At 42.7% G+C, this 21,235-nt stretch overlaps 2 protein-coding genes across 4 annotated transcripts in view; both read left to right on the top strand.

Annotated features, from left to right (window-relative positions):
• RNF128 (ring finger protein 128) overlaps positions 1 to 2,106 on the top strand; it is a 28,470-nt gene extending 26,364 nt beyond the window's left edge. Inside the window, exon 7 of the mRNA XM_075435533.1 lies at positions 683 to 2,106. Within this exon, the coding sequence (XP_075291648.1) occupies positions 683 to 780 (98 nt within the window). The 3' untranslated portion in view covers positions 781 to 2,106. The remainder of the gene's footprint in view (positions 1 to 682) is intronic.
• A 5,840-nt stretch (positions 2,107 to 7,946) lies between these two features.
• TBC1D8B (TBC1 domain family member 8B) overlaps positions 7,947 to 21,235 on the top strand; it is a 41,341-nt gene continuing 28,052 nt past the window's right edge. For 2 of the 3 annotated variants that reach the window (XM_075435337.1, XM_075435339.1), the window contains exons 1-2: positions 7,947 to 8,114; positions 18,184 to 18,294. In XM_075435337.1, the coding sequence (XP_075291452.1) occupies positions 7,985 to 8,114; positions 18,184 to 18,294 (241 nt within the window). In that variant the 5' untranslated portion in view covers positions 7,947 to 7,984. Of the gene's footprint in view, positions 8,115 to 16,708; positions 16,855 to 18,183; positions 18,295 to 21,235 lie in introns of those variants that run through there. The other variant, XM_075435338.1, reaches the window with a different exon arrangement.

The following is a 21,235-nucleotide window of genomic DNA, read 5'->3' as shown; positions in this document are numbered from 1 at the left end:
GAAAGATTCCAGGTAAACAAATGGACATAACTGTCCCCTGGATGGTGGAATGGCCTTGGGAAGAGGAGTAAGTGGGGAAGCTTCAGAGGTGAAAGGGATGCTCTGGCACGGGAAGCCTAGCTGATAGGGAAGTGTAGGATTTGCTGCCTGCCGCCTGTGGGACATGTTGTTCCCGCAAGCGCCCCATTTGGGCAGCCCCATAGGGCAGAGGGCACTAACAAGGTTAGTCTGTAGGGAGAAGACCTTCCTCTCCAAATCAGCCCATGTCCCATAGCTTATCCTGAACCTAGTCTCGTTGCTCCTGATGTCTGTCTTCAGCTATTCTAAAGTTATATAAGAATTACCAGTCTCCTTATAGTTGGATTTCATAGGCTCACATAGCCTTCTGCCACTTGAGCACACAACCTGGGCTTGCTCAGCGCTAGTGAGAAGGGACCTCTAGAGGTATCTGCTCAGCTCTGGAAGTGACAGGTAGTGTCAAGAATGGGCTCACAAACTAATGAGGGCCAGCAGAAGTGGTAATTGGAGCGTGGCCTTGGCTTTCCCACTCTGCAGGAAAAGTGCTGGGAAAAGACCACTGCAGTGGGCTTGTGGAAATAAAGTGAGGGTGGCTTGCTTAAGGTAGTAAAGCTTGCCTATGACACTTATTTAACTTGTGTTTTCTTGGTTTTATTCTGGACAGATGACAACACACGTCTTGTAAACAATGAATCCCAGGCCTCCACTGTGAATGTCCTTCCACACGTTGACAACCCAAGTTTTGAGGCAGACGAAACATAAGTTCGTGAAGTCAGGTCCTAAGAACATGCCTGGCAACGTGGCGCAAGTCTTCTGCAGGGAGCTGCCTACTGCCATCGCATGTATACCAAACATTGCAAGACTGTAGCATAAAAATGTTGCCTTGGCAATGATGAGATCAAATAGACTGTTCAAATCATAATTGTATGGTTTGCAATTCTTAAAACTGCATCTCCCATGTGGAATTTATTTTTAGCACTCTTCAAATAAAGCTGTCTTAAATATAAAGAAAACCATCAGATCTTAACACTAAAACAGAAGTTCAATCAGCAAAGCTTCTCTTCAGTGTTTGAGTCATTTAAATAAGGAGGAGATTCTTTGCCATAGCTGTCTTTACTGGGAATTGTTTTGACTTCGGGTTTTTTGCTGTTTATTGTTTTAATTCAAGTGGATTTTCATTGAAAGCAAATTGATTTTGATCTGGTCTAATACTTGTTTACCAGGCACAATCTGGTTTAAAGCAACACTGTATTTAATATTTCAGGGCACTAATTTGATAGGAAAAAGTACAAACTAATGCCTGTCAAACTGGATTTTGCCCACAGTGTCTTTGGTTATCTGGTAAACTGATTCTCTTACCTCTCAACTCCAACCCGCCAACCCCACATTCCTAAAGGGAAAAAGAGAGCTTCAAGCTGACAGGCCAAATTTGACTTGCACAATATGATAAAGGGAACAATTGCAGGAACTTTTCAGACCTGTTACTATTAGACAGTTTGAAAGAACCTCCATGATTTTTGGAGTTATAACCATCTCTAGCACCAGCAATATGCCAGAGTCCTGGCTTTGAGAGTCTGGGATGACTTCAGGAAGACTGAACTAAAGATGAAAAGGTAGATTCTTTGCAAAAGTTCTGCTGTTTTGTTCAGAAAATGATCCAGCCTCTGTAAAATGCTGGACTGTTGCTGCACACTGTCTTGCCTCTGTGCTAAAGCTGCGGAGAGGAGAGCTGACGTCCTATAATGCAACAGATGATCAGAGAAGTTGTCTGCCATCCATGAGGAGTTCAGCTGGTGTCGAGAAGGAACACTGGGTGCCTCAATAGTAAGTGCAGGGCCTTGCCCAGCGAAGGTAACTAAGGACATCTTACAGATGCACTTTATTTTTTTTTTTTATCTCTGTATCTATGACTTGTTTCTAACATTAGCAGAACCTTGTCTTAAAGGCTGCAGTGAAGTACTATTGAATCTGGAGGGGAAAAGCAATGCATTTTCTTTGCTATAGTACAATTAAAATTGTAAATATTTCATGATTTGTATTGAATTTGAATATGAAAATGTAAATAAAACTATATTTTGATGACCCTGACTTTTAATGTTGATTACCAGCTCTTACATGGAAACAGATGCTGAGCTTGCCCTGTCCCACAGCCCCAAAACTCATTCAGTTTTGGGAGGCCAAAAAGCAGCAGTGCTTGCTCAAACAAATTGGAATAAGGAGTGCTAATTTTGTGCAGGGTGCTGCTGTTTCATGGACTGAAATTGTGTGGAGAGGCTTAAGCCCAGCAGCTGCACTCTTACATATGTAAGAAAACCCAAGCAACTTAGGTGTGTTCAGTGAGCTGCTTGATGTGTTTCTGAACTGTTCCAGGCATGTTTGGCACACGGCAGTCTTACGTGAGCTCTTCAGATCAGACAGGTTGCATCTCGCTTCCCTCTGTCAGGTTGCTCAGTGTCCCTCCTGTGCTCAAAAGTTCATGCTTGCTTTGTAAGACAAAGCATTTTAAAAACAATTAAATGCGCTTTGTTCTGTGCTGTACTGTTAGAGGTAGTAAAAGCAAAAACTTGTCGTTCCCCTGGCCAGTTTGGTAGTAGTTAGTTGTGTGCTTGTTTTTAGCTCAATTCCAAGTCTAGTCTAGAAGCACTAGCTGGTTATGGGCTCAAATAGCAAAGCCGAATATAATCGGACTTCACTCTGAAGCTGTATTTTGCTGTGACCACCTTTCTGTTCTACATCTGAAGTGCAGAGAAGGGAACCACCAAGCATGTAAATATACAACCCCTGAACATTGGTGGAATCGTCTGCCAGTCTTCTGTGTTTACTAGGAACAAGACTTGACCTTCAAAAAAAAAAAAGGGGGGGGGGGGGTGTAATTGACATTGATTAAATACATTGAAAGGTGCTTTGGCTTTTTTATTTTGGTTCCAATCTATACACTTGGGTTGCTTTGTTTATAGGAATCAAGCCTTTTATTTACTACCTTTTAAGAGCAATAAACCTGCCTTTTTTCCAGTACTGATATTTCTAAGGGGAGGGTGGATGCGCAGCATTTTCTCAAGGAATGCACTAGCAGAGTACTGGGGGATGCAGCAGCTCATGTCAGTGAACTACTACTGTAGGATCAGATGTTGTGTACGTGTTCTGTAAAGATGTGGACTTGTTTGGAGCTTATACTAATTTTCGCAAATATTTTTAAGATTCTTGTATCAAATGTGAAGGACTGCTAAAGGAATAAATGCAGCATTTGTACCTGAACAGTATTTCAGCTACTACTTGGGAGAAGGATTTAATGCTTCTCTGGTTTTGCAGCTTAATCTGTGAGTCTGCCGTGTTCTTGTGTGTGCAGATTTACTTGTAAATACTAACTATGCAAGGGTTTTTGTTTCAAAATGAAAATGTGCAAATTTCATGCACGCAGGCTATGATACTGAATGTGGGTCTGTTGCTGTCTGACTTTGTAAAAGTCATTTTTGTACTTCACTGAACTCTGCAGAGGTTTTCCCCTTTGAGAACATTGTTACAGTTCTACCTACTTTAAAGACATTTCAAAGCTCCGTTCTCACTTTGTATTCTCAAGTTTCCACGGATAGCAGCTGTCTTTAGATGACCCTGCTTAGAGCACTGTGCAGCCGATCTGTTTCATTTTTTTTTCTGGTGATGCTACAGATTTGAATGGCTCTGTGTTACGTATACACATATATGTGCACTATGGCATCATAGACTTTCCTCTAAGCAAGAGGCAAACAGGAATGTGCCTGGGGATAGGGTTGTTCCTGAAATGCAATGCAAGCTTGCTGCTGTTGTGTAATACTTTTGGGTTTTGCTATATATACACTAATGCTTGCATGTAAGATGCTGGCAATTATGTGCCCACGAGTGGCAACGGTTGCTAAAATGTGTGCCTTGCCACTCTGTTAACATTCCCATTGAGTCACACGGGCATGCCATTTATTGTGCCCTCAAAGAGAAAGCAGAATGGTTCCAGCATCGTCTCACTGCTGTTATTTATCTGTCCCCCAGGAAAGCTCTGATCTAGACACTTCATTCAAATGCTTGTATGCTCTTGAAGGAGGGGTTGGAAAGAATTTTGATCCCTGCAGGAGAGGAAGCCTTGTCACTTGGATTACTGTGCTTTCTTCTAAACCAGCCTTTACAGCAGTGGGATTTTATTTTAAATCCCAGACCAAAATAATACAATTTTCTCATATTGAGGAAATCTTTCAGGTGTCCCTATAGAAATGTAGTTATAGTTGATGAGGGGCTGCAAACATATAAAAGCAGTTCAAGTCAAAAGGGCAGTTGGACTCTTCCCATAAAACGGACTTAGCCCATCTCAGTCTTCAGATGGAAAGATCTGCACTTGTCAAATGACCCAACAGTTCGACAGAATAAATATATACAACTACCTTGGCTGTGGGATTTAATGTAATTTCATTCTGTGTTTAACACACACCAGCTCAGCAGGTAGCTTTGCCTCTCCACCTAGGTTTAGACCTATGTTTTTCCTGTGCGGACTTGAATAGAGTTCCACTCCCTCAGCGGTGTAATCGCTGGCATTTTGGAATAGATGAAAGAAAATCTACAGGCTTTGGCAGTTTAATTTTGGCTCCAAGGGAAACTTGAAACGAAATTGCACTGTTCACCCACTGTGAATTAACAACTGTGTAGTTCTCTGCACTTGTTGTTCAACTGTTGGTTGTACAGAGTGAAGCCAAAATTTATTTGTATAGCTATTTATCTATTTATATAATCTTGGCTATGGTTACTTGAGGGAAGTAATTTACCATTTCTAGGAGGTCTTTAATACAGTGAAAGAAAAACTCTGCAGCACTAAATGGGTCTCTGGCTGTAAAATGCATTGATTAGACTGTAGGATGATTGTGCACTGATTAAGAAAGAATTTAAATGCCTATAAATAAATTCCTCCAAGCCGACAGAGGACCACTCTTTGCATCTTAACAGTATCTGGTTAAGAATCCAGTGCCTGAGGGAACTGGAAAAAAGACAGACATTCAAGACCTTGAACCAAGGGAGAGGAAAACAAAACAGACATTTTCCAAGCAGTAGCATTTTACTGCTAAATTTTTATCCGATTAAGAAAGTTTGAATCTTACATAAGAAAGCAACGTATGTCCTAACATGTCCAGCGTGTGTGAGATGCCAAAAGCCAAGCTCTGTGTCGGAAATGCCAAGGGCATCTCTCCTTGCAATTGTCATCCAAATTAGGAGACCTGTGTTAGATCTCTAATAGGTATTTCCTGTCCAAGGGCTTGACTAATTGTGGGAAATAAAATGGTAAACACTCCCTCTGGGAATGCTCTTGGAACAGCAGCATCCATGCAGGAATGACTCTTACCAGTTCAGCTGGTAAATCTCTAGGAATCTGCTAAGGTCTGTTGCTCTCAGTCCCTTCAGGCAGGAGGACTGAAGTAACTGCCTCGCAAAGTGTGATGTGTTAGTATATCTAGGAGTTGTTTGACTTGGCTCACTAATATTTTATCTGAGTGAGTTATCACAGAATCATAGAATCATAGGTTGGAAAAGACCTCTAAGATCATCTAGTACAACCATAAAGTTGCCACATGCTGGCTAATGGCTTTTAATTCCTTTTTAATTTCTAGTGAAGGTAAAGCACCAGAAATTTGTTGCTTCTGAAAAAGGTAAAAAGAATAGTAGTATTAGTTATATCTATATTCAGTCCCAAAGGTCAAATCTTTTAATACCACAGCTTCTCTTGCTATGGTGCAATGAGCAATGGGAAGAAAAGAAAAGAAGTCTTATACCAGTGCAATTCATCCAGTGTTGAAGCCTTCTAGTGAGTTAAATGGGATTGCACGCTCGGTTCTGCTTTCACACTGGTGCCTTTGGGTACGTGGTACCTTATGCAGCTTGAACTGGAGGGCATTGCCAAACATCTTTTTGTGAGCACTTGGCAAAATCTCGCTGTATCTGTGCTCGCAAAGAGACCGCTGCTGGCAGAAGCATTTTTGGAAGTGAAGTACATTTGGAACTGTTGAAAGGGATGAAAGGAAGACAGGAGAAAGCGAAAGTGTCAAGCTTGCAACCTATAATTAGTGCATGATGTGCATAATTTTTTTTTAGAAAGAGCTCAAAGTAGAGGCTGAGTGTAAACAACTATGCTGAATTGTTCGTGTGATACACAATCAATAAAGCATTATTCTTGACAATCTTAGGAAAGTCACATATGCTGGAAGGAGACTGCTAAGGGAAGGATCTTACAGGACAGCAAACTGCAGAGAAGTTCCTGGGAAACGGGAATGTCCTACTTGCTTCGTTTGTACCGATTGACGGAGTGTATCAGGACAGGAGTAAATACCAGGAGTGAATCTTGCATGGAGGTGGGGAAAAAACGGTAACTCTAAGAAGTCCCCAGCACCAGCAGCCTGGAGCAGAGGAGGCAGTGGGTCTTCCACTCCTGAGGGTTTTTTGTTTGTGCTTTTGGTCAGCACTGAAAGATACCATTTAGGAAGCACAGCGCTATCAAGTGTAAGGGCTCAGGGAGAGATTTGTAGCTCTTTGAGACTAGTGAAGAGACTGCACAAGAAACAGCAAGAGAGGGGGCTCGGCAATGGGCAGACTGAGCAGCTGGGTGGCTGTGATCGTGACTTCAGGGGCAGCAGGGAGTTATGCTGTGCTGAGCAGTGCTTGTGGAAAGCAAATCCAGAGATCATCTCACAGCCTTGGGAAATCCTCAGCTGCCAGGTACGTATGGCACAATAGTTCTAGCACCTGATTTGTTTTGAAAGCTGGCTGTGAGAGAACAGGCAGAAACAGCAGCAGAAGACAGTAGTAAGAGCAGATGCTCAAGTGCAGTTCGTATGAGCATGAAAGCCGCTGTCCTGTTGCTTAACAGGACAGATTGATTTATTCTAGTGCAGAACAACTGGTAAAGTCAGTCTGCAAATAATCTGAAGAGCTAGTCATTGAGGACAAATGCCGAAGGTCTTGCAGATGAACCATGAAAATACTGAAGCCATGAGCCAAGCTGCTCTTACGGCAAACAAAACATCTACTCTACTCCAAATTAGTGCTGAATTGTGCTGGGTGATAGAAGCAATGAGGCAGACTGTCTTTTTTATAACGTGAATAATGTAAATAGGCATTGTTGACTGTATGTCTGCTTCTGCAGCTGGTGGGGCTGCTCCTCTGCTCCTGGCGTGGCCTGGGACCTGGGAAGGGACACGCGTGGGCAGCGACTGGGGTGCTGTCGTCAGTGGACGCGCTGGTCATGGCTCCTTTCCTTGCGTGGCAGGATTTTCCTGTGGGTTTTCTCTGCACCTCAGTCTCCTGCTGCAGTGTCAGGCTTGGTGCTAGCAGGAAAACAAACGTAAAAGCTTTATTCTCTGGTGACGTCTGTCTGAAAATGGAATACCATTTGGCCAAAATTGAAAATGGGACATCTTTGACGGGCAGAGAGGCCATGAAAATATCCAGCCTACCTTATGAGGCATTTTACGGACGCGCTGGAGGACCGTCGGGGAGCTCCGAGCCTGCTGTGGCCCTGCCTGACCGGAGCGACGCCGGGGCCGCAGAGCTCCCGGACAGGGCCACGGGAGGTTCCGTGTGCGGGGAGCGGAAGGACGAGTCGCTCTCTCCCTGTGAACAGAAGGGGCTATAACTCCCGGGCCGGGGCGAGCCTCGGGAACTGTCAGCAGGCACTCCCCGCCCTCCCTCCAGCCGCCCCTGAGGGCCGGCCCGCCTGCCGCCACACAGCCCAGGAGGCGGGCGGGCGGCCGCGCAAGGCCCGACGGGAGCTGTAGTCCTGAGACAGCGGCGCCACCGCGTCAGCCGCCCGCGAGGACTACAGTTCCCAGCATGCCTCGGGGCAGGCGCGCCCCTCCCTCCGCCGGCGGCGGCGCTTGGCCGTCGGGCTGTGTACGTGGGAGCGGGAGGCCGGGCGGCGCGGCGGGCATGGGCGGTGGCGGGGAGTGAGGGGGTCGCCGCGATGTGGCTGAAGCCCGAGGAGGTGCTGCTGAAAAATGCCCTCAAGCTGTGGGTGCAGGAGCGCTCCAACCAGTACTTCGTCCTGCAGAGGCGGCGGGGCTACGGCGAGGAGGGCGGAGGCGGGCTGGCAGGTACCGTCCTGTCCCCCCCCTCCCCGGGGTCTCCTCTCAGCTCGGCGGCGGGGCGGGCCCGCCTCAGCCCCGGTCCCTCAGGGGCCGGAGGAGGGGCTGGGGGGGGCGTGTGCCGGTCCTGGGACCCCCTGCTCCCCAGGGGCAGGGAGGAGGGGAGACCTGGCCGAGTTTTGGTGCCCTTGACCTTCGTGGGGTTTCTCATGTGGTTCTTTTTCCTCCTTCCCCCCCCCCCCCCCCCCCCCCGATTTTCCTTGCGTGCGAGAGGCATTCCAAAGGACATCCCACCGGGAGAAGCGAGGTCTGGTGAAGTTTCCTGCACACTCCGTGTGGAATGGGGACTGCTGGTGCCCCTGGAAGGGCCCGGTGGGGATGCGAGTCCTGGCAGGGCTGGGGCCGCTGGCTGCACTGGGCCGGCTGCTGTCCCTGGGGTTGTGGGCAGAGCTGAGGCCGGTGTACCCCAACACTTGGTTTCAGCTTCACAGCCCCTTGCTCCGACGGACGCCCTGGCAGAGTTAGATTTGCGGCTTGTTGGAAGCGGAGACATCTGAAGAAGTGAGGGATCTGTCTTGCTTTGGCAAGATGCTCATTCCCAAATCCCTTTTTCTGCATGCATCTGACGCTGCTTGAAGCGAGCTGCTGCTCAGGCATTTCTTATCGCTTACTTTAAAAATAAGGATATGATTTGACAGAGCTGTTCAGGAAGGGTGTGTCAGGAGAGTGACAGGGCGTTGACCACCATATAATAAACTTTATTTCATGAGAACTTCAAGGTATGGAACGGAGTTTCTATTTTTAGTTCTCACCTGTTTATATCATCATGCACTGCAGGGACCCCGGCCACCACTGAGACCTCTGGTCTGGTGGTATCTGTCGTTGACCCTGTCAAGGAGAAATGCTACAGGGAAGCAGAGGAAAGTTGTTCCTGGGTGGGATATGGTTCTTGGATGTTTTGCATGAGTTGCATCTCTCTTGAGTTTTCTAGGCTCTCTCTCATTGTGTCATCATAAAGCAAGCTGTATTAAACATGAGGCATAATTGTCTTGTTGAAACATTCATTCTACCAGATAAAAACACAAAGTCCAGACTTTTGTCTGATGAATTCCAGATGTAGAAATAGCCCTCCCAGCTGGAGGTGGGGCATTCTTCACTGGCATCTGAACCACTTGCAGGGTGCAAGGCAAGTCTGAAAAGAGATAATTACAAAATCCCAAGTTCTTTTCTAGGGATATAGTAATATTATAGATAGATAGATAATGTTAGGCTTTGGCTTAGAGCCAAGGGTGATACTTTGCAACCTTGGAAGTTTTGTGGTCATCAGCCTAAATTGGCCGTTCTCTGCCCTGTTATCTCTGGAAGCCAAGGAAGCTGAGTTGCTGTGAAGATTGTCTTTCTGTGTGATAAAATTCAGTTCAGAACTGTGACTAAAATGAAATTACAACAGCTAGAATTAGGTATTCGTTTAAAAACATCCTCATAGACTTACAGCTGGACAGACAGCTGGGGCCTCCTGGTGCCGTTTGGTTTTTGTTGAAAGTGACGATTCCGTCACTAGCCTTCTGTCCGTGATGGCATTTGACAGCATGGAAAAACACTTGAATGGGATAGTTCCTGTAGTATGCTTTTTATTTTATGTGGCTTTGCACATTTTATATTTGTAGCTTTTCTCATAATGATTCATACAGATTTCATCTGTGCAAGTTATGTTTTTCACTGAACAGAAACAGAACCAGTGAGGTGTTACTGAATTAAAATTGTTATTAAGAAAGATTAACAAGAAAATTGGAAGAAATGCGGTTACATTTGTGTTTGCAGATTTGAAAATATTCAAACCCTCTAGGTATAAACTAGCATAATCTGCTATGCCTGATTTTAATTTTGTATTGCTATGTGTCACTCAAGAAAATTAGTGCTTACTTTAGAAAAAAACCCCAATGAACAGCTATTATCTTATGAGGTCATCGCAAATGTGCCAAGTAAAATCTTGTTCTCCTGAACAGCATTTTTCAGCTGGTGAGAGAAGGCTAGAGGTGACTGGTGGCATTGAGGGGCTGGGCTGTTACGAGTGAAAGAGGCAGGCAGCAGTGCAAGACTCAGTCTTGAGGGAAGAGAGCAACGATGCCTCAAGACAGGAGCGGGAGGAGAGATGAACAGTGCTGCAGGGTTTGAGTAGCAGTAATGGGGACTAGCTGAGGAGGCAGTAGCAAAGGATTCCCAAGAATACAGGAGTACACTTTGTAAGACAGACTTTAAGAAGGTGAGATGTGAGTTTTGAGGAAGCAGCCAATAGCTGGAAAAGGTCAGACCAAGGAGAAAAAGATAGATGACAGCAGAAACACTTACCTGAAGGAAGGCTGGCAATTCTGGTGCTGTCCTAGGTTTATAAAGAATGCTGCAATTGGATTTGTTTGCATGACCCTTCTGGACTGACCATTGCAGCAGGACCAATTTGTAATATGCAGGTGATACAGTTAGCTCTTACAGCTTGTGTCCACACACAGCATAGTTCTGAGCTGACCAGTGTGGATTAAAATGGACAGAAATAGCTTGTAGTGGTTTTGTTTAGTCTTGCCTTTCCACCTGCAGGCATGTGCCTGCTTAACTTTACATTTCATTCTCTTTTTTTTCTTAGACCTCATCTAAGGACACAGATACTGTAACCTGTTTGACTGGTTGTGCTTCCTGGTAATTCAGCACCAATAGACTGTCCCAAAGTATGCTGCTGTGCAACCCTGTGACCATGTCCTCTGGTCCTTCTGTCTTCTGCAGAGCTTCTATGGCAGAGCTACTCAGGTTTTATAGAGAGTGTTATTAAGAATATAGCTAGGCAAAATAGCATGTGCAGAACTGCATTTATGGCCACACAAAACCTGTGCTGTGAATTCACATGCCGTAAGCAAGGTCTAGTGAGATTAAGCACATTGGTCACAAAGGTGTTGCTTTGGTTATAGTTTAGACAGGACCTTAATGAGGCGATGGGTATTCTGGGAGTAGTTACACGAATGAGTATTTGGTGTCATAAAATACCAGTCTTTCACTGAAATGTCAGAAAACAAATTGTGTGTTTGCTGTTTCCATTGTTTCAGTTTGCCTCTTGCTGCTTGAGATATTTAAGTAAAATGCAACTGTGAGAGGAGAAGAACTTATCAATGAAATACGTGGTCGGAACTAGTCTTCCGTGCTTGTATGTGCTGTGCTTGGAAAGGCAGGGAAAATCCTTGACTCTTCAAGCCTTGGATTTCCTGCAGCAATTATTGCCAGCCTCAGTCTGTAGAAGGTCCCGGCTGCTGGTCCTGCTTTTTAAAAGATGTAGCTTGTTGTCTGCACCGTTGTTAGCTAGCTCACAGGCTTAGGAGTTTGGGGGAAGCGGAGACAGCTTGTTTGTATGCTCTGGGGACATTTTTCTTATTTGGTGTTTGTAAAAGGAATAATGTTAAAGTGTTTGAAGTAATGGATGTCAATGGCAAGGACCTTGTCTCTAAGAGAGTTTCATGGTGGACCAATTAAAAAAGTACAAACTTGAAGAAATTTATTTTGGTAGGAACTGCAGGACAGGGAAGGAAACCTGCACTGTAGCTAGGCTCAGCATGCAGCAAAGAAGATGCTTGCTTTTCAAAATTTAAAGGTCTGTGCTGTGACGTCACTAAATATACAGTAGTAGAATAAATGGCAGAAATCATTTATACCTACTGGTGTTTTAGCACACTGAGCTTTTGGCGTAGCTTGCTTGCTGCTCAGCTGCAACAGGAATCAAAAGGAAAACTTGCTAGTTAATAAAGATCTGAAATTATCTGTGCTGCATATATTTTTCAGCAGCTGGAGCAAAAATTATCTTGCAGTGCATATATTTGTGAGACGAGTAACACCACTCTGTTAAGAAGCGTATTTACGTTTGGGGATGACAGGTAGGAAAATGACCGGCACACGCTTCCCGATTCATGTTACACAGCTTTTTAGCTGTATGGAAGCAAAGGTAAGGAGGAGCTGTGATACTTGCGATACTTTTCTCTGTACCTACCAAGGAGACTAATATTTACCTTTTTTCAGAGTTGTGCTTCTAATTTTCTGCTCTTTCAAAGGTGTCTTTATTGCCACAGATAGGCAAGATAGATTGACATACAAGGGCTTGGATACACACCTTAGTTTACTGAGTTACTGTTGTCTTACCCGAGTCATGACCACTGAGCGTAATGTACTTGAGCTATTTATTGTAAACGGGGATGAAATATTTTTTCACTAAAGGTTTAAACTAACCTGTTTACATCTCAGTTGACTAAGAACATTTCCATGTCAGCCCATGCTCACTATTTCATTAAGCTGAGGTTTGTTAGTCATGAGATCAAGTTCACTTGGGAAATAAAATTAAGCAAAAAAAGAGTTCTCTGCTTAATTTGAAGAGATAGAAAAAGGGGTCTTATTCACAAGTTGGCATTCATTGGTTTTAAATCAAATAGACTGAGATGGTGGCTTTTTGTGGTTTATATGGTATGTCTTGGTATCTTAGTTTATCTAGTGAAAACTGGAGCTTCAATCTTTTTTTTCTTAAAACAGAACTAAAATCCTCTGTAAAACTATTTGCTGTTAGGGAGTGAGGTTTTATCCTGTCTCTGTAAATAAATATTTACTGTAGTAGGGATTTACAGTTTAGGTCTCCTGCATTATAATTTGGCAGCAGTTCACTCTGGATATATATTTCTCACTTGATATTATGTCCTGCACTGTAGAAGCCTTTATGGATGCTGCATAGCATCTGCTGTGTTACTGTGCTAGCTTTGGTTTCAATCGACCTGCATCTTCTGTTTTTTAAAAAGGTTTTGTTGAAAAATACAGTCCATTTAAATTACAGTTGGGATACTTAAATTTTTCTCTGCTTGCTTATGCAACGGATTTCAGTTTTGTAGTAAATTTGTGTATTTCGCGTACTATTCCTATTGTTTTTATTCTTTGCAGTTGTATCTAGGTATTACATTGCCTTCAAGATTTATATTTCTTTTTCATTCACAATTTATTAGCAGGTTGTCCTTATGGTACAAAACCAACAAAAAAATTATTTTGAAATTCATTATTTTTATTCTGCACATTTATACTTCTTAAAACCTAGAAATTTTAGTTGCCAGCTATTTAAAACCTCTCTTAAGGTTGCTCTAGGCTTGCTTGCTGTGAGATTAGGATTCTGTGGAGTCTCTTCATGTACCTAAGAATTGCATGCTGAAAGCTTAGGAGAATACCTTTAAATGTTTTTAGCTCTTGAAGTATGACAGGTATCTGATCAAAATAAAGGATGTTTGCTACTGTACTAGGTTTGCATGGCAAGGTTTTGGTAGCGGGGGACTACAGGGGTGGCTTCTGTGAGAAGATGCTAGAAGCTTCTCCCACGTGCAATGAAGCCAATGCCAGCCAGCTCCAAGGTGGACCCATCACTGGCCAAGGCCGAGTCCATCAGCAACAGTGGTAGCACCTCTGGGATAACAGATTTAAGAAGGAGGGGCAAAAATCGGTGGCAGGGCAGCAGTAGAGAGAGGAGTGAGACTACATGAGAGGAACAACTCTGCAGACACGCAGGTCGGTGCAGAAGGAGGGGAGGAGGTGCTCCAGGTACCGGAGCAGAGGTTCCCTGCAGCCCATGGAGCAGACCATGGTGAGGCAGGCTGTCTCTGCAGCCCATGAAGGTCCACAGTGGAGCAGGTCCCCACCCACAGCCCGGGGAGGACCCCGCGCCGGAGCAGGGGGTGCCTGAAAAGAGGCTGTGACCCTGTGGGGAGCCCGCGCTGGAGCAGGTTTGCTGCAAGGGCTTGTTTTGCCCTTGACGGTAATTGCTCAGTGATCTCCCTGTCCTTATCTTGACCCATGAGCCTTTTGTAGTGTTTTTTATCCCCCTATCCAGATGAGCAGGGGAGTGATAGAGTGGCTTGGTGGGCACCTGGCATCTAGCCAGGGTCAACCCACCATGGCTATCTAGCACAAACTTACTTGTTTTTTTTGCATTTTTTCCCTTTGGTTCTGCTCCGATTAGCCTTTGAATGCTTCACATTACAGAAGTGAGCAGTTATTGCCGCTGAAGGTGACTGTAGCTGCATGATATCACTTTCTGTAGTTGTTGCCACTCAGGGGAAGCTTTCACAGTGTTTTCAAACAGCTCTCTTTTATGATGAGGTAAATAAACTGAAAGCGAGAACTCAATTGTACATCAAAATGCCTGCTTTTCAAATTTCTTAATGTCATGGGGCTGACCAGTCTTGTACAAGGTCCTCTACAGCCTGCTGTAGGTGACCCTGCTTCGGCAGGAGGATTGGACTAGATGACCCACAGAGGTCCCTTCCAATCCCGACCATTCTGGGATTCTGTGATTTCTGTTTATAAGGAACTCTTACAGTCTTATAAATATTTTATGTCCTTTAACACTTCTAATATAGCAAATCAGGAGGCTGTCTGATCCAGTTTTAATATTATTAACAATTGACCTCAGAGGTACTGTTGTGCATTAGAGAAGAGAACAGGCTTGTGCTAACTTTGCTTCAGAAAATTAGTGCTCTTTTAAGAAAAGGCAACAGCAAGTTTTCTTTGCTTCCAATTCTTCATGTGTAAAATGGAACTTACATTATTCTGTTTGCATTACACTGGTCTCACAAAGGATAGGAAGTAGTCAGATTGCTGGGTATTTAAAATAAATACGATTATCAGCAGTAAAAAAAGATGTAATTGACAGCTATTCCGGGGGGTGGAAAAGCTTAGAGATTGTGGTTGGAAGAGACCAAAAAAATAAAAGCGAATATTAGTAGTGTCTTGATGAACTTGGTGAAATAAGTATAGAAGAAGAAAGTGGTGTTGCCCCCAAACGCTAGCATTGCTGGGCAGTTATTTTCGTGTAGCGTATTTGCTGTGTTGCTGTAAATTGGTAGCAAATTGTAACTGAGAGCAAAGCTCATTGCTGATACGTTTTGGTGCATGTCTCTGCAGCTAATGTTGATATTTTGTTAACCAAGTGTTTTAGAGACTTAGGGGAGGAACACATCCTTATTTCAAAGCTATTCTGGATTGCTTGCCCTTTGTTTTATTTTCTAGGGTGTTTTACCCTATTTTTTAAGTATCTAGGGTATTTCCCAGTAGTTTTACTCAAGTGGCTAAGAAACTGAAGGTAATTTTTAAAAGCAGAGCCCTTTCCATGTGTAAATGTGCATCACCTTCCATATTTGCCCCTGAAGTGAGGCGAGTTCACTGAGTAAGGCGAGAGGATGATTTAGGTGGAATCCCCAGTGGAAGCTGTGGGGTCTAGATTTGAGCGGAGGTGAGAGTGGATGACCTTCTGTAGGTTGTCCCTAGAATTGGTGGTTTGTGATCAACACGTACTGCATTTCATTAGCAAGGGATTGGCAAGTATGGCCTGAGCTGCTTTTTCCCCTTACCTCCCTTATCGAGATAACACTAGTGTCTGGGCTGAGCCCTTACTGATTCTTTTGTTACCTACTCCTTTATTTTATAATTAATATCTTTGTCATTATACAGGTGAATTTTAAATCTTTGCTTGGAAATCTTTCTCTGGAAGCGAATCATTCATCAGTAGGCTTGTGTGAATGGAGGCAGCAGAGTGCCAGCAAATGGCTCAGTGGTGGACTGGCTTGCCTGGGTGAACGTGGTTCTTGATTTCCCATTGGGAAATAGCAAAAAGAGGGAGTCCTTGCTGACAAGCAGCCAACAACTTGTGGTTATGGAAACCTGAACTTTTAGTACAGGATTCGAAAAATTGACAGCTCACAGAGCACTTTGAGGACTAAGGTGAGAAGGTGAGACTCTGCTGATTCCTCGCAATTATGCCAGTGGCCATAAACGTGGAATTAGTTTGTAGTGTGCTGAGTATTTAGCAGCTTAAGCACAAACCCGTGGTCTGTATCACGTTAGCGGACAAAGTGGTATTAGCTAGTGGGACTGTTGAAGTGACTGATACTAACCTGATGCAGTTTATTGCGTCTTCAAATCTAGTGACCTTCCAAGTAGATGGAAACGGTGTACACCGTTTTGAGGAGTGCTGCTTTCTAGTGCACTGTTGTAATCATTCTCTGAAGCTGAGCAGTTGCATCAACCTTACAAATGGTGACTAATGTCCTTCTACTGTATATCATAACAGAAAATGATATTAGGAGAATTGTGAATGAAATAATAGAACATTTCCTGAAGCAAAGCCAACTATGAGATCAGCTCAGTGTTATGACTCATTTAGTAAGCCAAAGCTCTTTAAGCAGACATAAATGTTGTTATCTATTCTGTGTCTGACTTCCGTTAGAAACTACAGAAAAATCCTACTTTCCAACAGCAACTTACAATCGATGAATTGCAGATAAGACAAGATATTATTTTTGATTCATGTACTGTACTGGTCTTTGGGGGTTTTTTGGTGTGTTTTTTCATTATTACTCACTTCCATTTTTTTGAAGAGCAGCAAAAGCATTCTGCAACTTGAATAGCCACAGTAAGGCTGTCCCGCAGGCTCTACGCTGAAAGTGCTGAGAATGTTTGTCTAGACTTCGCAATTTTGTCTTGCTTTACTCTCTTTTATTGTCTCACAATTGTTACTTTTCAGAATTTGAGAGGGCATTAAAGGAAAGAAAGTGGAACAAAAGTACCAGAAGCCAACCTGGAAATTCTGAAGTAACTTCTGAGGGATGCAGTTGAAATTATCTAAATCTAATGCTTCTGTGGAATATTAAAAACCTGAATCAAAAGATCATTTTCCGTTAAACACAGAAGGGTACGTAGAGGTGCTATAAGGGATGTATTAACTTTGTATACAAGCTCTCTACCCGAATAACATTGTTCTGAGAATGCCCTGCATCCATGATTTCAGCAGGTTTGTGGAACAGACTTTACAGCATCTCTTTGGGTAGTTGCATCTCTCCTATTTTTTTGGGTAATCTCATCTCTTATTTTTCATTTCTTCTGGAGTAGCATACAAGCTCTGTGTGGTTGCTTTGGTGCCTTTGCTTTAGTTGAACTTTCCATTTCTATGGCCATGCTAGAGGGATGGCAAGCATAGGAGACACAGGAAGGAAGCATAAGGTGGTGTTGCTTCTATTTTTGTTTCTGTTGTAACAAGAAGAAAAAGTTTTACTTCTGCATCAGGATCCAACAGGGTATATATTTTTCTGTATGGACTTTTCTTCCTCTTTTAGAATTCCCTGATACTTAGATTTGGAGGGAACTTTAAAGATATCTGGGCTAATATTTTTATTACTGTGCAGAAAGAATTATTTTGGCAGCCAAGATAAAATGCATACTCATTTTCTCAGGAAATTTTTTGCTCCTGTTTATGGAGAGATGAAGTATGTCTCATTAATGAAATTAGTATATTTTGATCTGAACTCTAATGGGAGCTAATTTGATAGCTAGTGGCGGGGAGGTGACATGGCCGTTGTATATTGGGTGTATAATCTACATGGGAATAATGCTCTTTACATAATATACTTATGCATGTGATGGCAGGATGAAATATTAGTGTTCCATACTTTATATAGGAGTCATCTGATAGACTGTTTACGAAGAGGGGTAGGCATTTTCTAGCTGTAGTGTGGTGTGAGCTGCAGAACTTTTATATGTACAGAAACTATGGTATGGTGTTTTCATGTGAAAAAGGTGGGATTTTTGTAAAAATCAGGCATAATGGAATTACAGTCTCATAAGAGCTGTTTCCTGTGACTGCAAAACAGAACAACAGTAAATGAATAATTAAGAGGTAGTTCAGTTACTGCTTGTGCTCTTTGAAGGCTGAGAGCTACCATGTTACGTTTCAGGTTGTGCTGTGGTTTACGCTACTACATGGCTATTGCTTCCAAGGCAGTCATCTCAAAAAAACTTCTTCACCCTCATTTTGTGGCTTTTACTGGATCAAAATATCATCACCTCCCAAAGAGGTTCCTCTGGGAGCAGGTTTTGCTTTACTCATTTGTACTTCCTTTTTTTTCAGAGTTCATTAGTCCTTACTTGGGTAGCATTCCTATTCACCAAGAAAGGAATCGGAAGTGAGCGTACATTTCAAAACCTTAGTTTCACTGTGCTGTATACATTTTTTTGAATGCAACAGGTCTTCTCGTGGGAACATTAGATGCAGTGTTGGATTCTACATCGAAAGTCGCCCCATTTCGCATCCTACATCAGACACCAGACTCTCAAGTCTACTGGTCCATTGCATGCGGTATGTACTATGATTTAGAAGCTAACTGAGTTTGTAGTATGAAAAACAAGGTTACAAGGTATGGTATCCATTTTTGGGTTAATCACATAATTGTTCATTCTTGTGACGTCTAAATGGTTTAAAATCATTTGCAAACCTGAGAATGATGGTAGTGTGTGCTTCCAGTTTTTCAGAGTATATCTAAGGACTCTTCATGTTACAACTTCAGATACCTGCTCTCTAGAGCAGTCAAGTACTGAAGAACTGCCTTGGTGCTCTTTTAGGAGAATAGAGGCACCATCTTTTCTTCTGTAAGCTGCAAGTGTAATTTGGCACAGTTCAGGATGTGATAGGGATAAGTTGACCCTTGGGAGTACCAAGTGTGCTGTAGGTAGGAATAACAGAAGCTGCTTATGCTAATGTCTTTTTGTACTTTATCTTTGCTTGTTAAAATGAGCCAGGTTCCCAGTCATGGTAGGAGTTGAATTCCTACTCATATCTGTTGCTCTCGTAGTGCAAGAAGTTCTTTCTCTTTCTCGTGTTGTGTTATTATTCAGTAGGAAATGGAAAAGAAAATGGACCTTGAGAGTGGAGTGTGTGAGTTTCTCCTAGAGCATGCTTTTTGATAGTGTGCATGGGTTTATTTTGTTGTGGTTTTTTTTTTCTTTTTTTAAGTTTTGCAGCTTCTGCTAAAAATAAAATGTGAGTTCCTTTATACAGGCTGCTTAACTGCTGGGTGTCCAGAGACCTGCATTTCAACAGTTGAGAGGGCTTTTTTTGTTCTTTATATACATCATTGTTTTCTCTTCTGGAGCAAGGTCTTGTCTTTATATTGAAATTAATTAATATCGTCATGTCAATGTCAAGAGTCACTGTTGCGGAATTAATATATTTTTTAGGCTTATTTTTTAGTTAGCAGTGTTCTTTTACAGAAACAAGACTCCATCCGGACTTCTCCGGGCTATAGGCCTTCATTTTTAGTTGCCTGTGTCAAAAGATGAGCTTTGCAGAAAATCTACGGCTCTGCAAACATGTACATGCATGACACAACAGTTCCACTAACAAGTGCTATGCTGTTGTTACATTGGATTTTGCTGTTGTCACTTTATTATGAATCTTCATTGCTTCACCTTAAATGAAAAATCGTCCCCCTTGCTGTCTTTTCTATACAGTTAGCTACTTTCAAAGTACAGATTTGTTCTTTTAGATGTTTATTACTAGTTTACACATTTCATGCTGTAGTGTTAATCTGCTCCTCTTTACATTCTGCAAGGACCTCCCTGAAGGGCAGTAGTCAGTGGGAGAACTGTTTAATAGTGAGTTACTATAATTCATTACATGTCACTTTAAAAGGGCAACCTTATAAAGTTGATAGAAGTTGAACACTTTGTGAATCGACAGTAAATAAAATTTTAGGACTACTTCTGAAGAAGTCAGAACTGATGGTGACAGGCTATCAAAAACATACTTCGATAAGTATGTTGGAAATATACTCTGGGGAATTCTGATGCCATCAGGTCAGTGCTTGGGAAATCACAAAGTGTAATCTTCACCTTAGGACTGAATTTCTATCAATTCTATGCTGTGTAAGTATACTTTACAATGAAAGGCTATGTAATGTAGTTATGCTTTGTGTTAGAAAACAGGTTGTTCCTTCTGTTAAGTGAATAAATTGGAGAGAATACAGTTTGTTCCTGCTATTACATATTAAGAGTCTGAAACAGTGCTCCTAAATCATTTAAATATTTATAAAAAAGTTTCATCTTTGCTGTGTCACATCTGTGCCTCTGATGCACGTTGTGACTCAAATAATTGGTCTGCATGTGTAGTCTGAGAAAAATAATTAGTTTGTGATTTAATTGCTATGTTAATTACTCTTTATGTTAGAGTGTAGTGCAGTCTAACTATTTAGCCATATTTAGAACAATTTCTATTCATTCCCAAGGCAACGGTAACTGATTCTGTGGAGTCCACTGAAAATTGTTTAATTAGTCTTTGCAAAGTAAATTAGAAGAAAGAATTTGTAAAGGTGTGTTTTTGCTTAGGGATATTGGTAGTATGTGATTACACTGACTGATTTTATTTGTGAGCGTTCCTGTGGAGGATGAAACTGCAAATTAATTCACATTCTAGAATCCCTTTATTCGTCTCTAAGCAAGTGGAGGAAAAGAAGATTATCATGAGTAGTCAACATGGAATTGTTACTGTGGTGACGTACATTTAGATTTATTTTAATAAGGTGAACTAACAGTTAAGAATAAAGTTATAATTTAAGGATAGTTACTAACTCAGGAAAAAATATTTGAATAGCAGCCAGTGTTGCAGATAAGGAACATCTCAAGGTTACAGACTTGCTCAACCAAGGACATCCACGGTGAGACTGTGAAATAAGGAGTTGGCAAGAAAACAAGAACTCTGGTGTCCTCAGGTGGCACATAACCAGAAGAGGACAAAATGAGTAGGGGTATTCTGCCACAAATGACCACCAGATACCCTGTGAGACACCCGCACAGGTGTAGAAGACTTTGCTTGCTCAGCACCATCAATATGTATTAGATAGGTAGAAGAATTGTGTTAGTTAGGTGGGGCTTTGTAACTTTTGTATATAAATGTCTGGTAAAGAATCCCAGGGGTGTGCTTGATTTGTGGAAATCTACCACCTCGCACCCTGCGCAGAATAAAACAACATCTTCTATCTGAACGTACTTTGTGTGTTTTGGGAGTTATTTTTGATTTTAGGCAACAGTTTCACCAAGGGGAAATCATGCTTGACTGGTGTGATAGCCTGCTATGATGGCACGACCAGCTGGGTAGATGAGGGGAGAGCAGTCGATGTTGCTTACCTTGACTTCAGCAAGGCTTTCGACAGTCTCGCATGACATCCTCATTGGGAACCTCAGGAAGCGTGGGCTAGATGAGTGGACAGTGAGGTGGATTGAGAACTGGCTGACTGGCAGAGCCC

Source organism: Opisthocomus hoazin, chromosome 14, assembly GCF_030867145.1.
Source record: "Opisthocomus hoazin isolate bOpiHoa1 chromosome 14, bOpiHoa1.hap1, whole genome shotgun sequence".
NCBI lineage: Eukaryota > Metazoa > Chordata > Aves > Opisthocomiformes > Opisthocomidae > Opisthocomus > Opisthocomus hoazin.
This window is presented reverse-complemented; position numbering and strand designations above follow the sequence as displayed.